This window comes from Taudactylus pleione, unplaced genomic scaffold (genome assembly GCF_031769625.1).
Source record: "Taudactylus pleione unplaced genomic scaffold, aTauple2 ptg000069l, whole genome shotgun sequence".
NCBI classification, from domain to species: domain Eukaryota; kingdom Metazoa; phylum Chordata; class Amphibia; order Anura; family Myobatrachidae; genus Taudactylus; species Taudactylus pleione.
Genome location: NW_028284471.1, coordinates 2,944,527 through 2,970,883, shown reverse-complemented (window position 1 = coordinate 2,970,883; position 26,357 = coordinate 2,944,527). Strand labels below are relative to the sequence as shown.

Here is a 26,357-nt window from a genome sequence, read left to right as displayed (position 1 = left end):
AACCCACAGCTTAGCTAGTGACCAGGAGGCTGCACTAAAAAAAAAAAAAAAAGGAAGTGGCCGCCCTCATTCAGAGAGAGCGATCGCTTCTTACGACCGCCTCTGAATGAGGTCCTATGTGTGCTACTGTGGCTGTATCTGTATGCGAAATGCTACGTTAGTGTCACAGCGGCTGTGACACTGTAATGTAGCATTTCACATGCAGATACAGCCGCAGTCGCACACAGAATATAGTAATGTCATTTTAATCCGCATAAGTTGCTTGTGTGTCCTATTCGCATCTTTTGCAAATAAGACACATTTGAAGAGAAAAAAGCACGAAAAGACGTTCAGTGCTATCGGGTCGCACCATGGTTTGGCGCGACTAGAAGGGCTGTTTAACGCGCAAGGAATGTGGACACATTTGTAGATTAAAATAAAAAAAGAGGAGCAATTGTCACCTTGGCAAAACCATGTTGCATTATTGCAGGTAGGGCACATTTATAGCTGGAAAGTGTCATTATTTAGATATCAGTGTAAATATTAAGTTCTACCCAATTGGTTTGCTATAATTAGAAGCAGCCTGTATTTCCCCAGCATGCAAAAACATTAATGCATTTGTGCCACCTGCATTGATTTACAAGTTTCTCAGGAGCAAATTTTTTATTTTATTTTTTTTTGCTCCTAACTCCTGCATCAGACCCCAATTTAATATAAACACCGGTCATGAGACCAGCCGTGATATGTTAATGTACTCGGTACAGTAACACAAGTGTCGCATATCAAATCAATCAGCACAGTCTCCTGGTGTGTCCTAGTCGCATCGTACTGCGGTTTAGGTGAATTTTCGGCAAAAGACGACGCCGGGCTCTAGCCAGAGTCTTTGTATCAGTAAACAGGGCTAACGTAAATTTTTTTTTTTTGGATGGTACATATCAATCTCTGCATGGTATAAAATAAAGTGCATCGTCCTGACATATCATTAACGGTTTAGGCAGCATAATACATGAAAGCGCTCGAATGTTTGTGTGTTCATTGGCTTGTTTCACTAAAATTGTCACTGCTCGGCTCCCTTTTGTCACACATTAATGTTTCATGCACTTAAACCTTCCTTGATAAATGCTCTATAGAATAGTGAAACTGCATCAAAATCTGTCTAGTGGTTCTCGAGATTAGCCCGAACAGACAGACAGAAGCCTACCAGGGACTTTATTCTATACTATATATAGATTCCTACATTATTGTGCTTCCTGTTTTCTTCCCACTAAAACATATGTAACCGCTTCTAACACATCTTAACATTCTTTCCTCTTTATTATCCACTCAAGACTATTACCCACTCAAGAATGCTTTGCACTGTGCATGTTGGAAAGTTACAATGTACTGATAGTTTGCTTCACTACTTCTGGAAAGTAGCTTATATGTGTCAGCAGTGGGAAACTCCTCTCATCAGGTAATCTAAATCTAGTGTTACAGTCTACCAGGAACATAAACACGTCATGCTCCAGAAGTGGACTTACATTTTCATGGCTTGTCTCATGACCTGTTTATATAAATATTTGCACAGCAAGACTTATTGAGAACTGTGACCATGCCAACCTGCAGCAGTTAAAGAACTGAAGAACCACCATCATTCTTTGGGCGGAATTCAATTGTTTACGCGGTCCGGATCTCCCGTCTAAAGTGACAAGAGATCGCGGGCCGCTATTCAATTGCTGCCATTTTTCGCGCTAATCGTGCCCAAAGTGGTCGGGTTTAGCCGCGTAAAGCAGCTACCCCTGACCAAAGTGCTGGACGCGACTGCGAAAAGTGATGTTTGGGCGCCCAAACAGGTCACTTTTCGCACATTTCAGCTCTCACCCCCCTTGGGCTGGGAGCTGAAATGGAGCACTGACAGCTGATTGCGCCCGACAGGAGCAACAATTGAATAGCTCCGTCGGGCGCGAAGGGGGTAGAAACAATTGAATTCTGCCCTTTGTGTCATTCCAGAGCAGACATTCCATTAAATGTGTGCAATAAAATCTCTGCACCCTACCTGTACTGCACAACGTCTATGAAATCCACTCAACTTTTATAACCATTTAACAATGATATACATACACTTAGTCCAGCGAATCCCAATACTGGAAAGTAGATGGTTATTTGGCATTTCTTCCACAGAAATTCAGAGCGAGATTCCAATGTTAGGTCAGTGGGCTCCAATACCTTCACAGGCCCTGACAGTCTTTCCTATCAAATCTGGGCACTTCCATTCTGTCCACAGAAGAAGCGACAAGTCACATGACAGCTAGGGCTTATATAGTCTAAACTAGATATAGTGGGGTATCCAATTAGCCGCGATAACGATAAGTTTTCTCCTGACCTGAATTTGCCGCTTATAGCATGTTTGCGCATTCCCGTTTATCGGGCTATCCTACTGCAGAATCAGAGGATAACCAATTTGCACGATAATTCTGGCATGGATGACAGGTGATAAGTACAGGTGAAAATGGGGAAATCCGTCTGTATCCCAAAAAAAGGGAAACTAAGGTAGTGGAATGGTATAGAAGTGTGTTAGTGGCCATAATCCAAGGGTTTGGGGTTCTTAAATTGTGTCATATGGCTGTTATATGTATTTTTCTCTAGCAGTAAAAAAAAAGATAGCCTTTTTTTTTTTGCCAAAATAAATGCTGTAGTTAAGTTAGGGGTACATTTATAAAGGGTGTAAGTATATTTTTGTGTTTTGTTTTTTTAAATGTAAAAAAATACACCTGTCACTTGCACCAGCGTATTTTAAAACACCTGTCCCACCCATACAGCAATCCCATATACCTGTCCCACTAGTTTCCAACACTTTTTACTTTTGCACCCAAATAATGACATGGAATTTTTGGCTAATGAAAAAAATATTTTTGCCTAATTAGTCAGTAAGGAGGGTGTCCCAGTGGTTCTGCAAAGTCCCGACATTTCTATCCAAAAGTAGGAATTTATCATCTGCTTAGAGGTGGTGAAAAAAAAATTACTGATAATTCCGATACCAGTTTTCGCATATGCTAATAGGATAGCCTGATGACCATTTTTGGAGAAAAGTTAGTGTTTTATTATGGAGAAGTGTTTTCTCGAGAAAAATGAAATATTTCACAGAAAACATGTAATAAGATAGGGAGAAAAGTTCTCCCGAAAATTGTATCTCGTGGGTTTATGAGAGAAAACGGGTTATCTCATTTAAATTGATACCCCTCATAATCTCTCCCAAGAATGGGTTTCTTTCTAACATGCAGAATTGTCTTTATAGTAATGAGCAGCCAGGACCTGTGCTAGGGTGTTCGGGGGCCCCCTGCAAACTATACATTTGCGCCCTCCCTCTCAAGGAGTGCACACAATAGTACCCTCAATTCAAATTACGCCACACAGTAGCAATCTTATTCACATTACACCGCATATGGTTCCCCTTATTCACATTACACCACATAGTAGTATCCCTTATTCACGTTACATATCACAGTAGTACCCCTATTACATAATGCGCACAGTACTGCCCCTTATACATATAATGCCCACAGTAGTAGGTTACCCTTACTTGCAATGCTTACAGTAGTAGTGCCCTTTATGCAATGCCCACCGTAGTAGTTATTACTAAGCAATGGGTGTTATGGCCCATATGTGTCTTATACACCGTATAGGAAATCAGTTACTAGAAAATTTTAACTCTGATCACACCAGGACTAATATGTTAATGTAACACCCACTACTCCCAGCTAGCATAGGGGCAAGACTTGACTACCCCAGAACCCAATCAACAGTCCTTTCTCCTGAGAACACTAAAGGTGGGTACACACCTCACAGATATATCTGCAGATGGTCATTCATACACACTGAACGACCATCATCTGCATGCTGCAGCAGGTCCCGGGGGGTGGTAGGGGGCGTGGCCTAATCATGAAAGGTGGGGCCACGCCCCCTTCAAAAAAGAAAAAACATTTGCGGCACTGGGGAGGGGGCGCTGTGTGTGCCCCTCAGCCGCCCAGCACACAGCCAATGGGGGGCGTGATCGCTCCCCCCTTTGGCATAGGAGACTGCTCGGGCTGCTGGTTTAGCAGCCTCGGACAGTCTCTCAGTGCAGCCCAGCACACAGCAGCGTGTGCAGGGCTGGTGTGGATGGGGAGCTTGCCAGATCTGGGTAATTAGTACACGCTCGCGGCATCCCCCCTCTCTCTGCACCCCCCCTCTCTCTGCACCCCTGTGTACGGGCGATCAGCTGATCGCCCGTACACACTTGCTGATGGACAGATATGTCTGCAGACATATCTCTTCATTGGCTGTGCAGCACAGCCAATGCGATATGTCTGTGAACGGAGTTGTTCAGACATATCGTCTGTACACACTGGCCAACGGGGGCATGATATATTGGCTGATCAAATGTTCCCAAATGAAATCCTTCTTTAATGTTAATCTTAATCATTTAATCTACCCAAGGTTAATAGAATTGGGAAATAAGTGTAAAGGTGAGAGTGAAGTACTGTGCCCCTGTAGAAATGGTAATGTTAGAATGTGTTTATATGATTTGTTTGGGTCTTCATTTAGGCACAGTGGGGGAGATGTAATCATTGTACAATGGAGGAGGCTTGTAATCATTGCACTGTCTGCCAGATGTGGTGAAGAGAGCTCATACAATACTAAGCGGATGTATGATAAATTCTCCTCACCTCTCTATTTAGTTACATCTTTGAACTCTTTGCATCTGCGGGGATCACGTATGAATCAAAGTCCGGCCTACTGGAATTACTGGATCAAATCATACAACACGTGGGTGGAAGTAAGGATATCTCTGGTGGGGACATTTAGGGGGCCTAACCCTTGTTCTTATACCCAATTGTACTCTGTGTTGTAAATAACATTTCTGGTTTTTAGGTTCTGGGGTCTTTACCAACACTCTAGGCCTGCAGAAGTTGGCGGATATCATCCAGGTGAGAGAGCTTCTTCTGTAACTTTAGATTTTACCCCTGAACTAGACCTGCTGATTTGTGTTCCTGTAGTTGTTTTTTTTTCTCCTTTTTACATTCATGTTAATAGGATTTACACCCATAGGTCTTACTGCTAGGCTGTCACAATTTGTACTACTTTTTCTGCAGATTGTGTTTAATATTGAGCTACCTGAAGGGGCAGCGGCCTCTGCCGGACGCCCCCAAGTCTCAAAATACTACAAGGTCAGTCTCCGAATTCATCCAGGAATATCCCAAGTATCTTTATGTACAGAGTAACTTAATTCCATAAAGCTGTTTTAGATTATATGCTCAATATTTTATTTACTTGTCACTTAACTCTTCAGTGCTACTGTTTATTTTTTAGGTTCACTTCCATGCAGACAGCAGCCAGAGAAAGAAGCCACGAGGAGATGTGTGGAGCAACAGCAGGAAACAGGGAGGTAAGAGCGACGTCTTGTAATGGAACAACTGAGATGCTAAGCACATATTTTCATTAGCATGACACAACCTAGAGCTGACGCACAACTACCACTTGCTGCATCCTGTTTCAGTCTAGTATGGTCTAATCTTTCTGGTCAGCTCATTCATTGGCAGTTAGTCACCTGAAGTGTTACCTTGTGCTATATTTACTGGGAGTGAGTGAATTTTGCAGCACTCAAAATAGTGATGTACCGATAAGTGTGAGGAACACGCCATCATTATTCACAGTATTGACTTCACATTGCCAGACAGGCAGCAGAACTATTGTGATGCAGTCAGGAAGCCGACGGTCGAAATGCCAACCGACGGCTTCCCAACAGTCTGATCACGGCATGGGTCAAAAGACAGGCGTCGTAATCCCGGCGCCTATCATTTTACCTACGCCGGGAGCCCGATGCCCGGCATACCGATCAAAGGTAAGCCGGGCGCGGTGGGGAGCTGTGGGGAGGAGGGTTAGGTTAGGGGCTCCCGTGGTGAACAGGGTTAGGCACCCCCCCACCCCGAGAGACTTAGGTTTAGGCTGCGGGGAAGGGGGGGGGCGTAGGTTTAGGCACTTACAGGGGAGGTAGGGTTAGGCACCCCTGAGGGAGGGTTGGGGGGTTAGGTTAGTAATAGTTTAAATACTTACCTGTCGGGATCTTCACTGCCGGTCTTCCGGCGGTATTTCATACCGGTCCCGAACTATCCACCTGCTACATTTGTATAGTATGTATTGTTGGTCAAGATATAAGACTCAACCGCGCAAGGCATCACTCATATTTAACCAGGATGATCACTATAAAATTAGTCATGTGAGTATTAACAATGTGATCCTTATAATTATCAATAGATCACTATTTTAATAAATTCTACCTCAGCGTTTAACTTCTAGTGAACACAAGGCATCTCACAAGCAACTCTATTACCATCTATAAATCAGTTTTCTAATATGGCCAATAGTCGATCCTATATATTGGTGTAGAACATTGGCCCTGTAATAATTTGGTGATCTTTAATGCTATAGATTGTCTTTAATTGTCTTTCTACTTCAGGGTCCATAGGGGGTTCACAGGGTTGACCTTGGGGTATAGCTGGATCTGGATCCACGGGCACCACGCAGTTAAAGCTTTAGCTGCTCCCAGGGTGCACTTGGGTCCATCCTCCTCTATACCGCGCCCCCGAGCCACAGGTACCTCAGTTTTAGTTGGTGCCCGGCCGGAGTCGGGTCACCTTGCGCAGTGGGGCTGCTGGAGCAGCCCCCAAAAGCTTTTTATTTTTATAGTTAGTTTAATTTAACTATTTTACTAGGCTCTTTAGAGCGGCAGTGACGGACTGTCTATACAGACGTCCAAGCGGCTGCTCCTACTCCCCGCTGGCGCCGCAACGCCAGTGCCTATCTGGGGATCGCAGCAGGACCCCAGAGCCTATACTAGCAGGGCTCTGGGGCTTTCCCTGGACTGCTGCCGGAGTCGCCGGGGAGAATAAGGTAAGCCGCGAGTCGCTGATTAGCGGCGGCTCACGGGTTCCTCTAAATGCAGTCCGATGCCCCCGGTTCTGGGGGACAGACCGGGGGTGCTAGCGGTGGCGGCGGGCTCCCCCTCCTCGGAGGCATTCCCCGTGAGACTACTAGACCACCAGGGTAAAATACGCGGCAAGCGGGAAGCCGGCAACCCTGGGGTTAATAGCTAGCCAGGGGAGGAAGCCTTCCCTGTTTAGTTGCTCCTCCCCTCAGCTCAGCGCGCCTTTCAGCACGCAGTCTGGCGTCCCTCAGCTGCAGATTACTCGGCCACTCCTCCTCTGAGGTCTCTGGCGGCCATTTTCTCTAGGTGGCAGCGCTGATCTCTCAGGGAGCATGCGGACCGGTCCTCCTGTGTACCTCTCCCCCGCTAAAGGACAGTGTACACAGCGCTATAGCCCTTCCAGACACTGAATCTGGGTGGTTGTGTAGTGAAAGGTGCAGTGAGTATTATCTTCCTGCATGGTATGTGACTTTTGCTAGTGCTGCCTGTCTGTGCTTATTCCACTTACTGTCAGCTTATACCTATCCCTTTCCTTCTCCTATAAGGCCCTACAGGTGTGTGGGGGAAGGGCGTTTTTCTACAAACCTCACCTATATAAATCAAGTATTAGTGTGGTCAGTCACATACAGTTGTGTGCGACACAGTGCCATATTTTGGGCTGCTGTTTAGCACACAGGTGAGTGCGCCGGTGTGGCACTATTCTTCTCTATTGCCAGATATATATATATATATATATATATATATATATATTTTTCTACACTATATTTTGTCATGTGTGAGGAGGAGATTGAGCACTCTGTGGCTCCGGTGTTGTTCTCCTGCAGACGCTGTTCTGCTGGAGTGGATAGGGAGGATTTATCACAGGATGGCCTGTGCGGACGGTGCCAGTTGGTACCTGGCTCCTCAAAACCCCCTATGTCGCAGGAACCACCATGGGCGATGTTTCCTCAACTGCTGGTGTCTATTGCAGACCATCTGTCGGTCCCGACTGCTATCCCTACCAGGGCGTTGCCCCAGCCTACCATCCCCCATTCCCCGGGTGTCCCGCAATTATTGCAGAGTCCCCTTGGGTCTCAGCCTGTTGGTCATTATGTGGGGTTACCTATGTATATACAGTCTACCCCTGTGACGCAGCAGTCTGTGGTGCCTTTTCAGGCCCCTGGGGTGGCTCCCCCTCTATGGGTGGATGTGCTCTCCAACTCTGTCCAGAGTTTGGCGGCCACATCTTCGGCTTTTCAGTCGATGCTGCAGAGTGACATAGCTTCAAGGAAGCCTAAACGCACTATAATGGCACAAGCCGCGCATTTCACGGACACCGAGGTGTCCTCAGATGATGGGGAGGTGCATGACGACACCGACTCGGACGTCTCAGTCCAGGAGGTGGATACTAAGTCCTCCATCAATATGCAGGCTCTGGTTAGGGGGCGGTGTGAGCCATTCTTCAAATAGAGGATGAGGCACCAGCCCCTAAGTCTTAAGTACCCTAGTTTTAAAAAGGCTAAGGTGACTTCTGCAGTGTTTCCCCTGTCTGATCAATTGATGGATCATTTGGCGGCTCGGCAGGCGCCGAGTATGAGTCCAGCCACAGAAGCAGTTGGCGTCTAATTATCCATTTCCTGAGGTACATTGTAAAAAATGGGAAACCCCACCGGCGGTGGATTCCCATGTCACTTGCTTAACCAGGAGCGCTTCAGTGGGAGTATCCCACTGACAGGAAGGTTGAGACTTGCCTAAAGTCCATTTACTCTCTCTCGAGCAGTAGCCTGGCCATCCATGGTCATCTCCTGGGTGGCAAAGGCTATTGAGGGTTGGGCCAATGCATTAGAGGGTACTTTTCCAGATGATGCTCTGGATGTCCAGAGGGCGTTGTACTTGTTAGGACAGATGAGAGATGCTGCTTCCTACATTGGAGAAGCATATTTAGATGCTAGTGTGATGACTTCTAGGGTTTCGGCGGCAGCAGTGTCTGCTTGCCGATCCTTGTGGTTGAGGTCCTGGAGAGCAGACGCTGTTTCAAAGAAAGGCCTGGAGGCCTTACTCTTTAATGGAGAATTACTATTTGGTCTGGACTTGGACAAGATAGTAGATACCCTGGCAAAATCTAAGTCAGCTTTCCTCCCTTCAGCTACAACACCGGCTAGGGTTCGGAGCTCGGCCTTTCGCTCTTTTCGGGTTCAGGGCAAGGCAAAATGTCAGTCCTTCCCGAGGCAGTCGGCAGCTAAGACCTCCTCTAAACCCAAGAAGCAAGCCTGGAGTGCTAGGCGCCCTTCTTCCAAGCAAGAAGATGAACCTTATGCCTGATGGGACGGGCCTCCCTCTGGGGGACCCCAGAGTGGAAGACCGACTTCTTCAATTCGCCCAGTGCTGGCACAGTACCACCACAGATGCCTGGGTTCGAGAAGTGGTCTCCCAGGGGTACGCCCTGTCTTTTTGGCACAGACCGCCCCACAAGTTTTTCTGCACAAGTCCTTCGCAGGACACCACCAAGGCTTTGCAGATTCAGGTAGCTATAGAGTCCTTGCTGACGGCAGGGGTCATGGTGCCCGTACCACAGTCTCAACGTGGGATGGGATACTACTCTACGCTGTTTCTGGTGCAGAAACCCAATGGGTCTCATTGCCCTATCCTCAATTTGAAGTCTCTGAACAAGTTCCTCAGAGTTCAGGATGGAAACTTTGCGGTCCATCATTCTGGCGATGGAACCAGGGATTACATGGTCTCCCTGGACATCCAGGACGCCTACCTCCATGTTCCTATAGCAACTTCACACCAGCGGTATCTGAGGTTCGCTATATTACACCATCATTACCAGTTCAGAGCTCTACCTTTTGGCCTTTCCACGGCCCCAAGGGTATTCACCAAGGTGATGGCAGTTATGGCTGCACACCTTCGGAGCCAGGGTATACGGCTGCTACCGTATCTGGACGACCTCCTCTTGCTGGCAAGCTCCCCGGAGGTACTGCTCCATCATCTCCACCTGACGATCGCTTGTCTACAAGCGCACGGGTGGTTGATAAACTGGGGAAAGTCCTCCCTGATTCCATCGCAGCGGATGGTTCATTTGTGGGGCCCTGCTAGACTCTCGTCAGCAAAGGATCTTTCTGACTCCGGAAAAGGTCTCCTCCCTACAGCTGCGGATACACAGTTGCCTGAGCAGCGGTCAAGTGTCGGTACACTCAGCGATGAGAGTTCTGGGGTCCATGGTGTCGGCATTCGACATGGTGGAATTCACCCAGTTCCATTCCAGGCCCCTACAGAGGCTGATTCTATCGGAATGGAACAGGTCACCACACAGGATCCGGTCTCAGATGCTGGTGTTGTCCCCGGAAGTATGTCTGGTTTAGCGTGGTGGCTTCAGACAGCTTATCTTCTCGAAGGGCGCCCTTTTTGGATCCCGGACTAGGTTCTGCTCACGACAGATGGCAGTCTTCGGGGTTGGGGGGCGATAACAGGCTTCTTGTCACTTCAGAGCCACTGGACTGCAGAGGAAGCATCTATCCCCATTAATATTCTGGAGCTAAGGGCTGTGTACAGGGCCCTTCAGTCGGCCGGCACCGCTCTTCAAGGAGGGGCAGTACAGGTGCAATCCAACAACGCCACCACGGTGGCGTACATCAATCACCAGGGAGGAACTCGCAGCGGAGCTGCGATGGTGGAGGTGTCCCGCATCCTAACTTGGGCGGAGTGCTACCTTCCAGCGATCTCGACAGTCTTCATTCCCGGAGTCCTCAATTGGGAAGCAGACTTCCTCAGCCGTTACGACATGCATCCCGGGGAATGGTCGCTTCATCCAGAGGTATTCCAACTACTCGTGGACAAATGGGGACTGCCGGAGCTGGACCTGATGGCCTCCCGTCACAGTTGCAAGTTGCCCGTGTACGGGTCAAGGACAAGGGACGCCGGCGCCAGTTTGGTGGACGTACTGTCGGTGAAGTGGACGTTTCTGCTGGCATATCTGTTTCCTCTGATGTACCTGCTACCTCGGGTCCTGCGCAAGTTCAAGCAGGACGGAGGCACACTGATTCTGGTGGACCCTGCGTGGCCAAGACGTCCTTGGTACTCCGACCTGCGGAGCCTGTCCATCGACGCTCCGTACCTTCTTCCTCAGCGGCGGGACCTGTTATCTCAAGGGCCTTGCCTTTACCCGGATATGGGTCGGCTGTCTTTCACGGCGTGGCTCTTGAGGCAGCCGTCCTAAGGTACCGGGGCTTTTCGAGCTCAGTTGTTACTACCATGCTGAGGGCTCGCAGGCCTGCTTCCGCACGGATCTACCACAGAGTGTGGCACACTTACTTTCAGTGGTGTGTCTAGAAGCTATGATCCCCAGATATTCAGGGTTTCAAGGATCCTGTCTTTTCTTCAGTCGGGTCTGGACTTACGTCTTGCCTCACTGAAGGTGCATGTGTCAGCTTTGTCGGTATGGTTTCAATGCAGGATTGCTACCTTCCCGGACGTACACACCTTTTTCCAAGGTGTTCTGAGAATTCAGGAAAAGAAAAAAATGAAAAAAATATAACAGCGCTGTGGGACACCTGCAACTGAATTTATGGATACAACCATAGCAGCAGCGTGGAACACCCCCCTTAAAAATAAAGATATATATATATATATATACATATGTACAAACATAATATATATTTATTGAATCAATTGACATTTTTCAGATACATTATAATTTTACTATTATTTTTATTTAACATTGATTTAGGGTCTTTTTGCAGCGCCATTGGTTTAAGTTCTGAGAATTCAGCCACCCTTTGTGCCTTCTGTGGCCCCCTGGGATTTGGCTGTGGTTCTTCGGGCTCTGCAGGGTCCTCCTTTTGAGCCCTTGGAGTCGGTGGAGCTCAAGTGGCTGACGTTAAAACCGTTTTCCTCCTGGCAATTGCTTCAGCCAGGATGGTGTCAGAATTGGGGGCGCTTTCTTGTCGTCCCCCTTTTCTGGTAGTTCACCAGGACAGAGCAGTGCTTCGCACTCGTCCGGAATTTTCTGCCTAAAGTGGTTTCCAAGTTCCACATAAATCAAGAAATTGTTGTTCCAGCCTGGGGAGGCTTCCTTAGATGTTGTCCGGGCTCTCAGGGTTTATGTGGACCGGACGGGTTTCATTAGGAAGTCAGATTCGTTATTTGACATCTTTGATTTTCACAAGAGGGGTTGGCCTGCCAACAAACAAACTTTGCCCCGTTGGCTTCGTTCTGTTATTTGTGAGGCTTATACGCAGGATGGTTTACCTTGTCCAGCCTCTGTTAAGGCTCATTTAATTCGGTCCATGGGTCCTTCTTGGGCTGCTAGCCGTGGTGCCTCTGCTGTTCAGCTCTGTAATGCAGCCACTTGGTCTTCCATTCAAACGTTTTTGAGGTTCTATGCATCTGGTCATCGGTTTTCCGTCTCCTATTTCTGAGAGTATGCTTTCTTGTGTGTTCCAGCCTTCCTTCTCTCTGTTTAGTCTCCTCCTCCGGCCGTGGCTGCTTACCAACTGAGGTGCCTGTGGCTCGGGGGTGGGGTATAGAGGAGGATGGACCCAAGTGCATCCTGGGAGCAGCTAAAGCTTTAACTGCGTGGTGCCCGTGGATCCAGATCCAGCTATACCCCAAGGTCAACCCTATGGACTTCGTAGAAACAGAGATAACAAAGGTAAGTTCTTACCATATCTCTTGTTATTTAAGCATAACAGTGTGAAGACTGTTCTGGTTATCCCTGTGCAGACATTTTTGGGTGGTTTTGCATTCTACCAGCTTCTCGCAGCTTCACTCTTCTCTGTTTTCCTCTGGCAGGCAATGTACTAAGTTACTGGTGTTTCAATCCGGGGTATACAATGAATGATTTGGTGAGACAAGGCATACGAAGCATCATCCTGACCAGTGGAACTCTGTGCCCCCTTTCCTCCTTCACCATGGAAATGCAAATGTGAGGTTCTAGCAATACTTTGAATGAAAGCAGTATCACATATTAAGACTAGAGATTAGTGATTTTGTCTGTTTAAATGTGTTTTAGCAGTTATTGAATCTTATCTGTTTTCAGACCTTTTCCAGTGTCTCTGGAAAACCCACATGTAATTGAAAAACACCAGATTTGGGTTGGAATTGTTCCTCAGGGCCCTGATGGATGTCAGCTCAGTTCGGCATTTGATAGACGGTAAAAATCATACTGATAAAATTGTTCCAATGTTACTGCAGTATCTGTTAGTTTTTGTTTTTTTCAAAGTATGTTAATCTTTTCTCTTCTCCGCTCCTGAGGATTTTGGCCAGGATGACTGTGGCTGCCTTTCTGTTATGTGGTGCTTGTTTGAGCCTTTGTTTTATTTTGTTCTTCTTTGATGTGTATTACTTTATCCTTTTACAGGTTTTCAGTTGATTATTTATCATCCCTGGGAAAGACAATTGGTAATGTCAAACTCTATCTATTATTCATACTGTAGATCTCACGGTCAAGTTTTTTTTTTTTTTTCTCCCCTCTTGGCCAGTCACATTGTGCATACCACTATCTGTCGTCCATTTATTCACCATGTCTTTTCTTAAGGTGGGTACACACTTTACATACACACTGAACGGCCATCATCTGTGTCTGGCTGTTGGTCCCGGAGACCAGGGGACATGTCAGGGGCGTGTCGTGGGGGGGGCGCCTGCCCCAACCCCTCCCCTCTCGGCTGCCGCTGTGTGTGTGTGTGTGTGTGTGTGTGAACGGGTGGTCTGCATACCGCCTGTACATACCTGTGCAGCACAGCCAATATGCCGCGATATGTCGGTGAACGTCGGTGTTCACCGACATATCGCGGGTACACACTGGCCGACGGGCAGCAGATACATTGGCTGATCAATTGATCGGCTAATGTATCTGTCAGTGTGTACCCAACTTAAGTATGACACAGTAGAATGAACATTATGACTGGCACTTATTCATCCTGGCTTTTCTTTCCAGCCGTCATACTGTACATCTTACTGTCTGTTTTTCTGTTACTCACCTGGTCTTTTCTTTGCTAGTCTTATTGTTCATTCTACTGTTTGTCCTTCTGTTATTCCCCTTGGCTTTATTTCCATCACTCATTTTGGGGGAGATTCAATTAACATGGAGTTCAATAATGCCGGGGCAGAGCTCCCAGAGCTTATTCCATTAACCGCAATGTTTATTCCGACGCGAGGCAGTTAAGTCTGAGAATGTCTGTTCTCACGACTTAACCTGGGTGTTTAGTCGTGAGAACCGGCATTCTACAACTAAAGTGCCTGCCGCGAGGCTGTTAGCGCAGCGCTAAGCTGGAAAACAGCCTCGCAGCCTGCTTTTTAGTGGAATTACTACCTTGCACCTTCAGGAGAGTGCGAAGAGAAATTATTAGTTGGACTAAACATCCTGGTACGAGAACTGGCATTCTATGACATAGCTTCCCGTCGGAGTAAACATCGCAGTGAATTGAATAGCTCTGGAAGCTCCCTTCCAGTGCTATTCAATTGCTGCTGAATTTATATGCTCTCATTGTGCATCTTGCTATTTGTCTTTCTATTATTCACCCCGTCTTTTCTCTCTGCCACCCAATACTGTACAGCTCTGTGTCCTGTGTTGTTCAACCTTTCTACTTCAGGGTCCACAGGGTGCATTTGGGTCTCCCTCATACCCCTCCCCCGGGCCAGAGGCACTTCAGTTTCGTTGGGTGCCCGGCCAGAGTCTATTTTTTATTTTAAAGAAGACACTTCGCTTCTGTAAGTGGACAGGCCAGGGGGGAAGTCACCCCGCTGGCGCCGAGGCGCCGGTACTGTTCCGGGGATCGCAGCGGGAGCCGGGGTCTGTGCTAGCCAGACCACGGAGGACTCCCAGGACTGCAGCCGGATTTACGGGGACGTCAGCTTTTGCAGTCCTTTCCCCCCCGGACTCTGGGGACGGACCAGGGGATGACGGTGGTGGAGCCAGGCCATAAACTTCTGCGCTTCCACTAAAGACCTGCCTGGGGACATGCGGGCCGCAGTGGTTGGGTAACATTGCGCTTCCAGCGCCCCAGGGGTTAATCACCGGCCAGGGGACGCTGCCTTCCCTGTTTACAGCCAGGCTTCTCCCCTCTGCACAGCGCGCCTTCCACTGTGGTCTGGCTTAGCTGTAGCAGCTCTCCTCCCACAAGAATGCCTCTTCCGGGAACTCTGGCGGCCATTTTCTCTTTGGCAAGGGCACAGATCTCTGAGGAGCGTGGAGCCTGGGTCCCCTACAGACTTCTCCCCAGTGTGTGGTCAGTGTATGTAGCACTATATCCTACCAGACGCTAAGTCTGTGTAGTTGATTGGTAGTGCTATTAGGTGCAGGTGTTATTTAGTCTACATTGTATGTGACTTTATGCTAGAGCTCTCTGAGTTTCACTTTCTTCTGTCTTCCATTTTACTTTCCCTGTGTCTTTTTTTCTCACTGAGCCCTAATACAAGTGTTGTCAGGGTGAAGCCTCACAGTCTGTTATTCTGTGTGGTGGATCACATACAGTATACTGGTATCTTCACCATGTCTGGTAGTGAGAGTGATATGCCAAATTTGGATCCCGCCCGGCTGCTCTGTAAAAAGTGTACAGCGGAATTATGTTTGAGGTGCTATGCTCCTCCAGGACCTTCTACTGTCTGTCACTCCGCAGGAGCCCCCTTGGGCGTGCTCTGCACAAGCCCGTTGTGGGACAATTATCTGTCCCTCCTGTGTTTTCCTCGCTAGGGTTAATACAGCAGCAGCTTACGCCCTCTCAGAGCCTGCTTCAGCCAACTGCATCCATGCAGGTGTTATCCCCCCCGTGGGTTAATACGATTCCCAATGCGTTGCAGAATGTGGCTGAGGTGCGGCAGGGGCAGGCAACCCAAAGTAGACCGACTAAATGATATTTTGCCGTCGTCTCAATCTACTCTGTATGATAACTGCATGTCATCTGATGTTGGGGTGCTCCCGCATGAATCTGACTCAGAGTCCTCTACATTTGAGGTAGAGTCCAAGTCAAAAATATATATTCCGCATCTGATACAAGTTTTCCTTGCAGCCTTGGTCATAGAAGAGGATGAACCTCCAGCACCTTAGTCCAAACATGCATATTTCAAGGCCCTAAAGGTGACCGCTGCTGTATTTCCTTTATCTGACCAGGTGGTGGACCACCTGGAGGTGGCACGGAAAACACCTGGAAAGTGTTACCAGCCGCAGAAGCGACTGTCCTATATGCTTACCCTTTTGCTGAGGATTATTTTACTAAATGGGAAACTTCACCAGCGGTGGATTCCCATGTAACGCGCTTGGTTAAAAGCGCGACCCTCCCTATGCCTTCCATGTCGTCCCTGAAGGATACTACAGATAGGAAGGTGGAGGTTTGCCTGAAATCCATTTATTCCCTTTCAGGTACCGCGTGTAGACCGGCCATGGCTATCTGCTGGGTGGTTCGGGCTATGGAATGTTGGGAAAACACCCTGGAAAGGTCCTTGTTTTCGGATGCGACCAGGGAGCAGTTGAATCTTGTTGGCAACCTTAAAGATTCAGCTACCTATATTAACTAGGCTTGTTTGGATGTCAGCTTATTGAATGCCAGGATTTCCACTGTGACCATTGCGACTCGCTGCTCCCTGTGGCTTTGCTCTTGGAGGGCAGATGCGGACTGAGTTTACCTCATAATGATAAAGTCTTGTTTGGCACTGATCTGGATAAAATTATGGATCAATTGGCTGCAGCTAAGTCAGCTTACCTGCCTCCTGCTCCCTCGGGGTCTCGGACTTCGTCATTTCAGACCTATCGGGCCCCAGGGAAGGTTAGAACTCAGTCCTTTCCTAGGCCATCAACTACCGAGAAAACTACCAAGCCTAAGAAACTAACTTGGAGTGCAAGGCATCCGACTGCCAAGCCTGACGACAAGCCCTCAGCCTGACGGGACGGGCCTCCCCTTGGGGGATCCCAGGGTGGGAGGCAGACTTCTTCAGTTCACCCTATGCTGGTGTCAGACTACCACAGACACCTGGGTGAGAGAAGTGGTCTCTCAGGGGTACGCCCCCTCCTTCCGCAGACTGCCTCCCCATCAGTTCTTCTGCGCAGGCCTCCTGTCAAACAAGTACAAGGCCTTGGCTATTCAAGAGGCAGTACAGTCCTTGCTTCAGGCAGGGGTCATTGTACTGGTCCCGTTATCCCAGAGGGGAACGGGTTATTATTCCAGCCTGTTTCTGGTTCAAAAACCGAACGGATCCCACCGACCTATCCTCAATCTCAAGTCCCTGAACAAATTCCTCAGGGTACCTCGGTTCAGTATGGAAACCCTACGCTCCATCATACTGGCTATGAAACCTGGGGATTTTATGGTGTCACTGGATATTCAGGATGCATACCTGCTTATTCCGATTGCTTCGGCTCACCAGCGTTTTCTTAGGTTTGCTGTGTCACAACATTTCCAGTTTCGGGCTCTGCAGTTTGGCCTCTCTACTGCACCTCTGGTATTTACAAAAATGATGACGGAAATGGCAGCCTATCTGCGGCTGCAGGGGGTCCTGCTGTTACCATACCTGGACTACCTCTTACTGTTAGCAGGGTCTCAAGGGGTACTTCACCACCACCTACAGCTGACAATATCTGTTCTACAGATACACGGGTGGTTGGTCAATTGGAAGAAGTACTCCCTGATCCCATCTCAAAGGATGCTCCATCTGGGAGCTCTGTTGGATTCACAACAGCAGAGGATTTTTCTGACCCCAGAAAAGATCTCCACTTTGCAGACACGAGTGCGCAGATGCCTCCACAGTCGCCGAGTGTCCATACACTCAGCAGTGCAGTTACTGGGATCCATGATATCGACGTTCGACATCGTGGAATATGCCCAGTTTCATTCCCGGACTTTGCAGAGATTGATCCTCTCCAGGTGGGACGGATTTCCCCATCGGATAAGGACACAAACGATGGTGCGCTCTCTGGAGGTGCGTCTATCTCTGACTTGGTGACTGCAGACTGTCCACCTCACCAAGGCGCGCCCCTTTTAGATTCTAGACTGGGTCCTGCTAACGACGGATGCCTGTCTCCTGGGTTGGGGAGCAGTGACAGGTCCACACTCCTTTCAGGGACCGTGGACAGCAGAGGAGTCTGCTCTTCCAATCAACATATTGGAACTTCGGGCAGTCTTCAGCGCTCTGCAACAAGCCAGACTCTACTTCACGGAAAACCCATGCAAGTTTAGTCAGACAGCGCCACGAACGTGGCTTACATAGACCATCAAGGAGGGACTCGAAGTCAAGCGGCAATGACAGAGGTGTCGTGCATCCTGACATGGGTGGAAAGCCATCTACAAGCCATATCGGCAGTGCTCATTCCAGGAGTTCTCAATTGGGAAGCGGACTTCCTCAGCTGTCACGACATGCATCCCGGGGAATGGTCTCTTCACCACAAAGTGTTTCAGCTCCTTGTGGACAGGTGGGGCCTTCCGGACGTGGATCTCATGGCCTCTCGACAAAATCACAAACTGCCACTGTATGGGTCCAGAACAAGAGACACCAAGGCTCTCTTGGTAGAATCTCTGTCAGTCAAGTGAACCTGCCAGTTTGTGTACCTGTTCCCTCCAATCTCCCTTCTTCCTTGAGTACTTCGGAAGTTCAAACAAGGAGGCACTGTCCTCCTGGTGGCTCCAGCGTGGCCCAGACGTCACTGGTACTCAGATCTTCAGAGTCTCTCCATCGACACTCCGTTGCCTCAACGTCCGGACCTGTTGTCTCAAGGTCCTTGCCTTTACCCAGACCTGGGTCGTCTGTCTTTGACTGCGTGACACTTGAGACAGCCCTCCTAAGGTCCAAGGGCTTTTCCGGCTCTGTGGTTAACACCATGCTCAGAGCACAAAAACCTGCCTCTGCCAGGATTTACCACAGGGTGTGGCATACCTACTTTGAATTGGTATTGTCCCAGAGGTTACGATCCCCAAGTGTTTCGGATATCCAGAGTTTTTCTTCTGGCTATTGCATCTGCCAGAAGGGTGTCAGATTTGGGGGCTCTCTCGTCGTTCCCCATTTCTGGTTTTTAACCAGGACAGGGCGGTGCTTCGGGCTCGCCCTGGTTTCATTCCTAAGGTGGTCTCTAGTTTCCACATTAATGAGGAAATTGTTGTGCCGGCCTTTAATTCCCCAGACCTCTCGGCAGGTGAGGCCTCACTGAATGTGAAGGATTTATGTGGACCGTCCCAGTTCCCTTCGGAAGTCAGACTCCTTGTTTGTACTCTATGGTTTCCACAAGAAGGGTTGGCAAGCCAATAAACAAACTTTAGCTCGATGGCTTCGCATGGCGATCTCTGAGGCTTATACTCATGAGGGCCTTCCAGTGCCACCCTCTGTTACTGCTCATTCTACTCGGTCTGTGGGTCGTTCGTGGGCTAGCCGTGGTGCCTCGGCTTTTCAGCTCTGTAAGGCGGCCACGTGGTCTTCTGTCCAGACTTTTTTGCGGTATTATGCTTTTGATACCTTTTGCCTCTCAGAATGCTTTCTTTGGGCGGCAGATTCTCCTCTCTGCACAGGAGCGTCCCCACCCTTGAAGGTACTGCTTTGGGACATACCCAAGGTCACCATGTGGACCCCTATGAGAGATATGGTAAGAACTTACCTATGTTCTCTCTTTTTACGAAGTCCATAGGGTCCACAGGGCACCCACCCTGACGCACCTGTGCTTCAGATGGACTTCGCTCTGTTCACAGGTTTTCAGTCTCCTTCTGTGTGAGAATGTGATTCTTGAGTGTTCCAGACTTTCTTCTCTCTTTTATCCTCCTTCGGCCTTTTGGCTTTCTACGAAACGGAGGTGGCAGGGTATGGAGGGAGATCCAAGTGCATCCTGGGAGAAAAATTTACTGCGTAAGGTGCACGAATGACTCTGCATCACCTATACCCCAAGGTCACCCTGTGGACCCTATGGACTTTGTAGAAGGAGAGATAACAAAGGTAAGTTCTTACCATATCTCTCATTTTTTGTTACTTACCGTATATACTCGAGTATAAGCCGAGTTTTTCAGCACAAAAAATGTGCTGAAAAAGTACCCCCTCGGCTTATACTCGAGTCAAGTGTAGCGCTGACCGGACGGAGTTCGGTCAACGCTACACACTGCCAAACACACAGCCGCCGGAGCCGGCAGCTGCGTGTTTGGTGTAATCAGCAGCCGCTGAGAGTCTGTCAGACTCTCAGCGGCTGCTGCTGCTCCAACTGCGGGAGCCATCTTCCGGCTCCCGCAGTGGGTGATGGGAGACACGTCGTCATGACGACGTCTCTCTCATGCAAAGCGGCCGGAGGAGCGGACAGCGGCGGGACCAGGAGCGGGAGTTTAAGGTAAGTGTTTATTTTTTTTTTTATTCTTTTCACGTCTCTCTCTACTAGGGGGGGGGGGACTACAGGGGGCGATTACTACAGGGGGCACTACCAAGGGGCATTATCAGGGGGCGATTACTACAGGGGGTAAAAGGGGGGATTACTACTGGGGGTACTACCAGGGGGGGATTACCACTGGGGGCACTACCAGGAGGGATTACTACTGGGGACACTACCAGGAGGGATTACTACTGGGGGCACAACCAGGGGGAATTACTACTGGGGGCACTACCAGCTGCTGCCATTTCCCACACTAGGCTTATACTCGAGTCAGTAAGTTTTCCCAGTTTTTTGGGGTAAAAGTTAGGTACCCTCGGCTTATATTCGGGTCGACTTATACTCTAGTATATACGGTACACACTTTTTTTTGTTGCTCATCTTGTAGGTCTCGCTGCCTGTCCTGTATTTTCTCACTGCCACTAATGCTGTATATCTCGCTGTACAAAATCCTGTTGTGTAAAAGTTCAGGAATATGTCTGTCTCTCCCTGTTTTCACTGTCCTATGATTATTTTTATTCATCAAGTGTTCTTGTATAACCCCTCAGGTAACATTGCTCGTGTGGTTCCTCATGGTCTACTGGTCTTTTTTCCCTCCTATCCAGTTATGGATAAAAGTGTGGAATTCTGGAAGGTGAGGAAATAGTATCTGATTTGTCTCAGTCTTGTGCTCTGTTACTCATAGGTAGTCATGGGCTCTATGCATGCTTATCCTGCAGGAAAATGGCTTCTCCTCACGCATAGAGGATGTAAAACCAATATTTGTGGAGCCCAGAGGTAAAGGATCGTTTAACGAGGTAAGAGAGGCGAGAGTTTGCTGTTACAGCCCTACAAGTTTTACGTCGTACACAATGGATAGACCTTAATGATCAACCTGAGCATAACTGTTTGCTGTTTTCTGAGTCTACGTCGATAAGCGTTTTCTATATTTCTGTAGCATAGACAGTAATAGTTTACCTGCACCACATATTCTGTGTTCTTCTCCAGGTTATGGATGCTTATTATGAGAAAATACAGGAACCAAAAGGCAGCGGTGCCAGCTTCCTGGCAGTGTGTAGGGGGAAGGTGTGTGTGTTTACCTGTTATTGTTTGTCGGTCTGTAAATATATGGTGTATTTTTATTTTTTTATTTTTTTTTAGTGACCGTTTATCTCGTTCCAGGCTAGTGAGGGGTTGGATTTCGCAGATTGCAATGGCCGTGGTGTTATAATCACTGGCCTTCCATTTCCCCCACGAATGGACCCTCGTGTAGTACTTAAGATGCAATTCCTGGATGAGATGAGGAAAACACAGGGATCCACTGGAAAAGTACTTTTTTTTTATGTGGTTTGTAATGTCATCTGACTAGACTTCACCGACGTTACAGTTGGATTAGAACCCTGTATTTTGTCTCCTCAGTACTTGTCTGGACAGGAGTGGTATCGCCAACAAGCATCCCGTGCAGTCAATCAGGCAATCGGTAGAGTCATCCGGCACCGGCAAGACTATGGAGCTATTTTTTTGTGTGACCACAGGTAACAAATATGTTTGTGTTACTGTGGGTTTGAGTATATTTTTTCAATTGTTTTTATGATTTTGTCTTCATTGCTGTGTTTTAGGTTCCAATAGCATGAAGGATACTACTGACTAATTATTTCTCCTTCATCCATCTGGAGGACACTTCTAGACCATGGAGTTAGTGAGAATTCAGGAGGCAGCACTTCATAGGTTGTTTTTTTTTTTTTTTTTTTTTAGGTATATAAGCTCCCCCATCCAACCCCTTCTTCAGTTTTATTTAAGTGCCGAAACGAGAGGTCAGCACTAGCTAAGATAGGTGTATTTTTTTTCAAATTCTTTTCTGAATTTAAACTGCATTTTTTTCCCCTCTTTCTCACTCTACCTCGCTAAACCCTCTCCTTACCAGAAACAGCAGATCTCAGAGCTGCTATGGGGCTCTAGCAGTGGACAGCTGTTAGCTAGTCCCGGAACAGGATGGAGGGTGCTGACAGGGTATGCAGATTAGTAAGGCAGCAATGGCTTCCTCTCAGCATGGGTCTCTGGGCAGGTTGCCAGTCTTCTGTCATTCAAAGACCAGTGGATAGTGTCCTCTTCAGACAGATGGGCGACAGCCATTCTAGATACTTCGCAAAAGAGTTCCAAACAACATATAGCAGTGTCTAGCGGTAGTTCAGGCAATCAAACCCCCTCATGTAAGGGGTGATTGTTCCAGTATCAGAAAAGCAAAGAAAAATGGGATTTTATTCAAATCTGTTATTCTAAACAATCATTTTTACCGGCTCTGGTCCAGGGAGGAATCAAAGCTTCCTATCGATATACTGGAAATAAAAGCAGTTCGATACACACTAGAAAAGGCAGAATCTCTTATTCAGGGAAAGCTTATATGAATCCAGCCAGGAGATGTTACAACAGTAACATACATAAATCACCAGTGGGAGATCCATGGGCACTTTTGATAGATGCCATGATGGTCCCTTGGAATTTTCATCCATCTCATGTCCTCAGAAAGCTAAAGAAAAAATGGATTCCAGTGATAATAGTAGCGCAATACTGGCCAAAGAGTTTGCTAATCGGAGATACTAAACATGGCAGTGGGTTTAGACTCGCACTTCGCCAGGTTCTATCGTCTCAAAAAAAGTTTTGCTTTTATTTTTTTTTATTACAAAGAATTCTTTCTTTTCTTCAGACGGGATGTAGTTTGGAAGCCATCGGTCTAAATGCCGACCGCCGGCTTCCAGACTTTCTAATCTCGGCGTGGTACTAATGACAGGCGTCGAAAACTCGACGCCTGTCATTAACCAGATGCTGGAAGAACCGACGTCCGGCATACCGAACGAAGGTAAGCCGGGCGCGGACAGCCGCGGGGGTGCGAAGGGTTAGGTTTAGGGCTTCAGGGGGGACTTAGGGTTAGGCACCCCCCCCCCCCGGGGAGGGTTAGGTCTAGGCTAGGGGAAGGGGGGGGTTAGGCACCCCTGGGGGGAGGTTAGGGTTAGGCACCCCCCCCCGGGGGACTTAGGTTTAGGCGGCGGGGAAGGGGGGGTTAGGTTTAGGCACTTAGAGGAGGGGTTAGGGTTAGGCACAGGGGGGGGAGGTTAGGGTTAAGCACCCTAAAGGAGGGTTAGGGGGTTAGATTAGGTTAGTTTATACTTACCTTTAGGATGATCGGGATCTTCACCCTTGTCAGGCTGCCGCTGTCGGGATTTGAACCGGCGGTAATACCTACTACACCCCTTCAAATAGGTCTTAAGATGGGCCTTAGGTTCTCTTAATGTGCAAGTATCAACTCTGACTGTCTATTTTCAGAGGAGATTGGCATTTTTTCCTGAAGTGAAGACGTTTTTGCAGAGTCTTTTACACGTAATCGGTATGTAATGCTGGCTCTCTCTATACCTCCTGTCACAATACCGACAGCGGCAACCCGATGGTTGGTATACTTACCCTCCCGCACCCTAACCCTCCCAGTTAGTTCCTGACCTAAGTCCCCCTCTTTGGTGCCTAAACCTAACCTTACCCCCTTAGTGTCTAAACCTAATGCCCCCAGTGGTGCCTGGCCTTAACCCTCCGCCCTAGGGGTGCCTAACCCTAACCTCCCTCCAAAACCTAACGCTAACCCAGCTAACTGCCCTAACCCTGCCTCCCCCCTCCTCCAGGGCTAGCAGGACGGATGCCCCGAACTTACCTCGTTCAGGCACGCGTCCTCCTGGATTCCAGCATCGGGATTAAGATAGGCGTCAATATATCGACGCCTATCTTAACTCCCTTTTCGGGGATTTCAGCGTCAGCGTAGAGACCGGCGTCCTCGAGACTTCATCCCCTTTTACACATCCAGCCACCATATAGGCATCCCATAGAGCCATTGGACTTAAATCTTGTACTATCAGCAGTTCAGTTACCACCTTTTGAGCCTTTACAGGAGGGGGACTTGAAGTGGGTAACTTGGAAATGTAGTGTGTTTGTTCGCTAGATCTTCAGCTAGATGAGTGTAAAAATTAGGGGCTTTATCTAGTAAGGCTTCATTTCTGTTTTTTTATGGAGATAGGGCAGTGTTACGTACACTTCCTTCCTTTCAACCTAAGGTTGTACTGACATTCCATCTTATCAGGAAATAGTCATTCCAGCCTTGACTGTTTTAGGCAAGACAAGTGAGGGGTGTCTGTTGTAATTTAGATATCATTAGAGTGTTTCAAATGTTTATCTGGAGAAGACGGCAAGTGTAAGAAAAACTGATAGTTTGCTTATAAAGAGGTCGGCCGGCATCCAAACAGACTATAGCCTGATGGATTAGGGGTTACAATCAAGCAAGCATATGATGGGGCTGAGAGACCCATTCCAGCTAGGATTTTCGGTTGGTTCTTCTCTGTGTGCGGCGCAACATAGGGCTTCTGGGGAGCGGTTATGTAGAGCAGCTACGTGGTCCTCGGTTCATACATTCACCAAATTTTAGAGATTTCGTGACTTTGCGTCCAAAGATGCTGCGATTGAACGAAAAATATTACGTTCAAGTAAGGAGAAAATAATATTTTTAGTACTTACCTTTAATACTTCGTTCCCTCCCTTATTTGGTTGTGCGTGTAAGAAGGACGCAATTCTATTCTTCGTTCTTCAACCTATGCTTAGGGCTTAAAAAGTTCAATCTGGGGAAAGGGTCAGAGGGGAGGAGCTTATATACCTTAAGAAAAAAGTTAACCTATTAAGAGTAGCTCCTCAAGTAAGTAATGAAAATCTTATTTAGTTATGTTCCAGTGTTGGTGTATTTGTAAAGTTTTCTATAATAGACAAATTTATTTAGAACACCATGCATTTATGGCATAAAATGAAAACTAGAATATTCTTCAGATACTTTAAAAATACTAAATAAAACCCAAGTAGATTATGGAAGTGTCTGACTTTATGCATGTTACAGACAGAAAAGATTTGTAATTTTCTTTCCTTTCATAAAGGTAAATAGACATGATTTTGTTTTTGTTTTTTTAAACAAATGCAGTTCCTGCATATGTATATTGGAGTTCTGTTGCATTATGCAGAAATTGGAAGAGAAAGTTTAAAAAGGCAATAGATTAAACATCACTGTAATGAATCTCTGGCAATGGCTGCATATGTATTATGCTAAAGTGTCTTCTAAAGTGAATTGATTTTGTTTATCTTGTTTTGGTTTTATTGTTCCGTATTGTATCTCTTTAGGGAACTTGTATTATTGAAATTTCCTGTAATACATTTTTGAGATGACTCTAATGCTGGGGAGACGCTGTACAATATAGCGTTAGTACAGCCAACTAACAATATATCGTTTATTGCATCTGTGGGTATCTGTAAACGATATACAGGATTTTGCGCATCTGCTGGTGTCTACACATGCCCCATATGCAGGCCACAGGAAACCGGAACACTGAAAATGACCTGCTTCCTCTAGCCAGCAGCAAGTGTGTATGCCCGACCGATCCGTCGCTGCAGTGTACACCCCACATTAGAGACTTCTAATATTAAGGTCTGATCATTAAAAAAAATAAAATAAATTAAAGACTCAGCAGAGAACTGTAATTGACTGACTGTTACTGTCGATCCAGTGCTGCTCTGCTGATTTTCTTTTTCTATAACGGGGAAATCGCCCTTACTAAAATGAAAACCAGCTTCAGTTGGTATAATGAGCACATGTCCTAATATAGTGGTTCCACTACAGGGGTAGAAAGATAGTAAAGCTAGAAATGTGTAAATACGGTTTTTATTAGTATAATTATTATGAATAGCAAGTGAAAAGACAAGCTTCTGGTAAAGAATTGGTCTGATTTCTTTCTTGGATGATGCTCTTCCTTCTTTGAATTACATTCTTTCAATTCATTGAATTTAGATACTTGGCTGTTTAACAATTTGAAAGTGTCTTTCCTGGAGCATCCCTGACTATTCTGTGCTATTTAGGGTCATTTCCTGTATTGAATTAGTGAATTGTATACTCCGACATATCTGCTGAGAATGCCTGTGGACTTCTTGGGAATCGCCACAGCAGTTTTGCCTGTTATTACACTATCTTGACTATTGATAGCAGGAAACTGGTGGTCACTGGTTATACATGTCTTTATGATAATGTCATCATGTTCTGTAGAAGTTGTCTGGTTTATCTAAAATGTGTTCTTTCAATTC

At 47.3% G+C, this 26,357-nt stretch overlaps 1 protein-coding gene across 4 annotated transcripts in view; it reads left to right on the top strand.

Moving 5' to 3' along the window:
- The window catches only part of RTEL1 (regulator of telomere elongation helicase 1), a 140,400-nt gene that overhangs the window by 35,478 nt on the left and 78,565 nt on the right, over positions 1-26,357 (top strand). For all 4 annotated transcript variants that reach the window (XM_088467037.1, XM_088467035.1, XM_088467036.1 and 1 more), the window contains exons 12-23: positions 4,677-4,774; positions 4,870-4,925; positions 5,091-5,165; positions 5,308-5,383; positions 12,695-12,827; positions 12,942-13,055; positions 13,263-13,303; positions 20,774-20,859; positions 20,945-21,022; positions 21,213-21,290; positions 21,387-21,533; positions 21,624-21,739. In XM_088467037.1, the coding sequence (XP_088323163.1) occupies positions 4,677-4,774; positions 4,870-4,925; positions 5,091-5,165; positions 5,308-5,383; positions 12,695-12,827; positions 12,942-13,055; positions 13,263-13,303; positions 20,774-20,859; positions 20,945-21,022; positions 21,213-21,290; positions 21,387-21,533; positions 21,624-21,739 (1,098 nt within the window). The remainder of the gene's footprint in view (positions 1-4,676; positions 4,775-4,869; positions 4,926-5,090; positions 5,166-5,307; positions 5,384-12,694; positions 12,828-12,941; positions 13,056-13,262; positions 13,304-20,773; positions 20,860-20,944; positions 21,023-21,212; positions 21,291-21,386; positions 21,534-21,623; positions 21,740-26,357) is intronic.